Source organism: Propithecus coquereli, unplaced genomic scaffold, assembly GCF_000956105.1.
Source record: "Propithecus coquereli isolate 6110/MARCELLA unplaced genomic scaffold, Pcoq_1.0 Scaffold14, whole genome shotgun sequence".
Lineage (NCBI taxonomy): Eukaryota > Metazoa > Chordata > Mammalia > Primates > Indriidae > Propithecus > Propithecus coquereli.
Window position 1 is genome coordinate 9932450 of NW_012138302.1, and position 4980 is coordinate 9937429.

Here is a 4980-nt window from a genome sequence, read left to right on the forward strand (position 1 = left end):
GAGTCACAGAACTGCGCCCTAACTTCCCTTCGGATTCTGCACCACTTGGTTTCCACAAACATTTATTTAAAGTCTCACAACAGCCAGCCAGGGTACCAAAGGCCCCTCGCAGGAGTCTGAGGAGACTGATGGCTGGGTGACTTCAGGTCTCAAAGCCTCATTAGCATCACCTGTAAAATGGGTCCGACAGCCCGTACCTGTCAGGACTGGCGTGAGGATGAGATACTGTTTGTGAACTGTAAACAATATAAATGTGTCCTATTACGAGAACCGGGGAAAGAGGGAGGGAGAGGGGGTGGAAAAGGGAGAACGAAGGGAAGGGGTTAGGAGTAAGGGAGGGGGCGACTGTCGCGGGCCGCACTTTTCAATGAAACTCCTTAGACTCCCTGCGCGGAGAGCTGCTGGGAAGCCCCAGGTCCGGCGCGAAAGGCCGCGCCAAGGGCGGGTCCCTCCCCGGGTGGGGCCGGGCGGGCTGGGGGCGGGTCCCCCGCAGCCCGCAGGTGAGTATCGGTTTTCCTCTCCCGGCTTTCGGTCCGCAGGAGGCGGGAGCAGCTTCCCCTGCCCTGATCCTATCGCGGGCGGCGCAGGGCTGGCTGGGCCTTCCGTGGGACGGCAGGGGGGCGGGATGTGTCACCCAAATGCCAGCGGTAAGTCGGCGGCCGAACCAGCCGGGCAGGTCGAGCGGAGTATAAGAGCGGGAGGGAGCGGCCGGGCGGCAGACGCCCGCAGACCGCCCCAGACGCCGGAGCCGAGCCACGCCGAGCCCCGCGCCGCGTCCGCCCGCCGCGTCCGGTCAGCGCTACCTTCGCGCCACCATGGCCCGGGGCCCGGGCCTCGCGCCGCCGCTGCTGCTGCTGCTGCTGCTGCTGGTGCTGGCCGCGGTGACCAGGCACGCGGCCGCGCAGTACAACTGCACGTGCCCCACCAACAAGATGACCGTGTGCAGCCCCGACGGCCCCGGCGGCCGCTGCCAGTGCCGCGCGCTCGGCTCGGGCGTCGCGGTGGACTGCTCCACGCTGACCTCCAAGTGCCTACTGCTCAAGGCGCGCATGAGCGCCCCCAAGAGCGGCCGCGCACTGGTGCGGCCGAGCGAGCACGCGCTCGTGGACAACGACGGCCTCTACGACCCCGACTGCGACCACGAGGGCCGCTTCAAGGCGCGCCAGTGCAACCAGACGTCGGTGTGCTGGTGCGTGAACTCGGTGGGCGTGCGCCGCACCGACAAGGGCGACCGGAGCCTGCGCTGCGACGAGCTGGTGCGCACCCACCACATCCTCATCGACCTGCGCCACCGCCCGGCCGCCCGCGCCTTCAACCACTCGGACCTGGACGCCGAGCTGCGGCGGCTCTTCCGGGAGCGCTACCGCCTGCACCCCAAGTTCGTGGCGGCCGTGCACTACGAGCAGCCCACCGTCCAGATCGAGCTGCGGCAGAATGCGTCGCAGAAGGCCCCCGGCGACGTGGACATCGCCGACGCCGCCTACTACTTCGAGAGGGACGTCAAGGGCGAGTCGCTGTTCCAGGGCCACGGCGGCCTGGACTTGCGCGTGCGCGGCGAGCCCCTGCAGGTGGAGCGGACGCTCATCTACTACCTGGACGAGACGCCCCCGCGGTTCTCCATGAAGCGCCTCACCGCCGGCCTCATCGCCGTCATTGTGGTGGTCGTGGTGGCCCTCGTCGCCGGTGTGGTCGTCCTGGTGATCTCCAACCGGAGGAAGTCGGGGAAGTACAAGAAGGTGGAGATCAAGGAACTGGGGGAGTTGAGAAAGGAACCGAGCTTGTAGGTACCGGCGGGGTAGGGAGCAGGGTGGGGTACCGCATTCCAGCATCGCCCCAGACCAAAGAGAGTCAGGCTTCCTGACTCTTGGCCCAAAGGAGCCATTTCTCCTCCCAAATTCCTGCCTTCCCCCGCCCCTTTGCGCACACACCACATTTAGTAGATCCTGGTCTCAGGGTCGCCTCTCTTTCTGACTTCTGTCTTGAAGAAAGCATTTCTAAAATTCCTTTCTTTTCGGTCCAATAAGAAACCTGACTGGGAGAGTTAAGGAAAGGATGGCGCAGCGTTATGAGTGAGAAGCAAGTGTCTGTATGACAACCCTGCATCGTTTGAAAGTGACGGAATAGATTTTTGAAGGCGTAAATGGGTTTAGATGGGAAACAGCGCTTTTACTGTCCTGGGTTTAAGTTATTTGATGAGCTCCACTTATATCATGGCCTTACAGAGGAGGAGTTTGTTAATGGGCCTATGTAGTATCCTCATTACCATCATTTGTATTACCGACCACACACGCTTGGAAAGAAGCCTGTTTCAGCTTCCTGAACACATTTTAGATGTCTTCATTTGAGCACAGACGCTACCCCAGAAACTCACTGTCTGTTCTTCAGCTTGCCCTTACTACAGCTGATATTAGTCATGTTTTCTTTTGTAAAATGTATGTACATATGTTGTCTTTGATAATGCTGCTGTGATTTTTTTTAAACATGAATTTAATAAAATATGTGAAAGGCACAAACCAAAAGATGGCGTTTGTGAAAACTCCCTCCAGATTTATATCACTTTGGTCTCCTCTGTTTAATCTCCATGACTTGTATTTTTTATTTCAAATTCTAACATTGTTTTTGCAGAAGTGGGCATTTCATGTTGCCACTCTGGTGTGTCCTGAGATATCCTAACGGGCTAGCGTAAAGGTTCTTCAAATAAGATTATTTGGAAACCTCCTTCGAACTGTGGGAGAGTAAGTTTGAGGGAGGAGGCTGAAACTAACTGCTTTTGTGGAAAATGGTGCCAGCCTTTGGTCACCTCTCAACAAGGCTTCTCACCAGTGAAAAGCGAAACTCTTAACTAGTTTCACAAACTGTATCTCCTTTGAATCCTATTGCTACTCTGAAATAGGTGGTACTATTTTCATTTAGCCCTTGGGCAAATTACTTAATCTCAAAGTGTCGTGGCTCTGAGATTAAATAGCTTTCCCACAAAATTACAGCCAGTCTGTAGTGGGTCCTGTGCTGTGGCTGTATATGCACAGGTTGGTTTCCGAAGATTTTTTTACAATTAATGTACTTGAAAGACCTGTATTTCCTATTAGCCGTAAAAATTAGCCGCTTGTCTCCTACTTATTTATCTTTTCCTTCTCACTTATTCACATTCATTTATGTGTGTAGCTGTGGGGTGGCCCACAGGTGAACAAGTTACTGCAATTACTAGGAAATTGATGCAACGATAGATATGTACAAAGGAGGGAGTGGTTGGTATATCAAGTATCCAACAACAAATAAGCTAGATCCAAGACTTCGGTTTCTTCCCCTGGAATCTATCACATGCCCCTCCTTCCATCCTAATGGCTGTGTAAGCTGACCCCTCAAGACTGAAACACCAGTAAGAACTGGGAGGAGGTAGCTCTCAGCCCCTGTCTTCACAACTTGGGACTGTGGCTCGTGTGCATTTGTGGAGTGGGTACTTCAGGATTGCCAGAGATCTCAAAATCTGCAGGCACTCTAGCTAGGCAGGGACTCCTCCAGGCCCCAAACCTCCTTTCAGGCTCAAATGGGACTTACCAAACGGAGAGGGTGGATGTGGGCAGGCTCCCCCACAGTGGGAAGGATGGCCAAAGTATTTGAGGTTAGAATAGGCTCCTTAGCAATGACAGTGAGGCTCCCTGAGTGCTTACCACTTCTCCAAGTCACTGAAGTGAGAGGGAAGAGACCTTGGCGATCACCTCTCACCTAACCTCTCATTTCACCAATGAAAAGAGCAAGTGACTTCTCAAGATTAATGTTTGCATGGCACAGCTGAAACTAGAAAGCTGCATTGTTTCAAGAGGCACTTTTAAAAACTCACTTGACTGCCTAGAAAATAAGTAGATTAAGGATCAAGTGAGCAGCTGAACAAAGGAGGCTTCCTGAAAAAAATCCCTTCCTCCATCAAAACGTCACTCCTGGACAATGTTAAGTTTCTGCATTAATTCAGGAATACAACTTCTTGCACTTTATAGAACTTACAGTTTGCAAAGCACTTTCACACACATAATCTTTGAGACATCGACTTACTGTAAATTACCCAGATGTTGACAAACCTGAATTCTAGTCTTGCTGTATTGGGCCAGAAAGTCACTTAATTCCTCCATTTCCTCATCTGTTAAATGAAACTACTAATTGCTCTCGCACTATTGCGAGGATTAAATGAAGTCAATGATATGTGTCCAGAACAATCTGAGCACTTAGTGGAGAGTTCAGTATATTTTAAATTTTCTCTTCTCTAGATTTTATCCATGTCACATGCCCAAATACTGAGGTTTGAAGAGGTTGAATGAACTCGTAAATACATGTTCTCCATGTGCCAAAGCCAGGGCTTAAAACCTTTGTCTTTGGCTTCCTAGCCCACATACCAGCAGGTTAAGACACCTTTTTTACTCACTTCCTCCAAGGAAGAGCCCCGTGCTTCTGTTGTGAAACTCAGCTTGCCTCCGCTGAGGATAGGACTTCAGAAGCAGCTATCTTCATGGATTAGCATCCACTCTAGGATTCCACCCCGCCTCGCCCCCAAATCTTATGGCTATGAGTTCAGGCTGGGGCTGCCCTTGGAAGGAATGTGAATGAGGAGCAGGTGTGGCTTACCCAGCAAGTCACAGCCGGTCTTCTGTGCCTCCTCAAGAGGCTTGACTGATTTCCTTGTGTAGGTCACCAGGGCTTTCTTCATTCCTGCTATTTCCTTAATTGGAGCCATTTTTTTTTTTTTTTTAATTTTAAAGCAGGGAGGGGAGAGAGTGAGGAGGGGAGTTCAATTTCCTTTTTTTCTTTTCTTTTTTTCTTTTTTTTGAGACAGAGTCTTTCTCTGTCACCCGTGGTAGAGTACAGACAGCCTAGCTCACAGCGATCTTAAACTCCTGCTCCTGGTCTCAAGTGATCCTCCTGCCTCAACCTCCCAAGTAGCTGGGACTACAGGTGTGCACACTAATGCCTGGCTAATTTTTTCTATTTTCA

At 52.1% G+C, this 4980-nt stretch overlaps 1 protein-coding gene across 1 annotated transcript; it reads left to right on the top strand.

Annotated features, from left to right (window-relative positions):
• The first annotated feature begins 480 nt into the window (after positions 1 to 480).
• Positions 481 to 2516, top strand: TACSTD2 (tumor-associated calcium signal transducer 2). The gene has a single exon (XM_012639504.1). It carries the CDS (start codon positions 816 to 818, stop codon positions 1782 to 1784), a length of 969 nt encoding a protein of 322 aa, XP_012494958.1. The 5' UTR covers positions 481 to 815; the 3' UTR covers positions 1785 to 2516.
• The last annotated feature ends 2464 nt before the right edge of the window (positions 2517 to 4980 follow it).

Bases quoted from the DNA above. Each gene is read 5' to 3' on its own strand.
- TACSTD2 (XM_012639504.1), top strand. From the start codon at position 816: ATGGCCCGGGGCCCGGGCCTCGCGCCGCCGCTGCTGCTGCTGCTGCTG.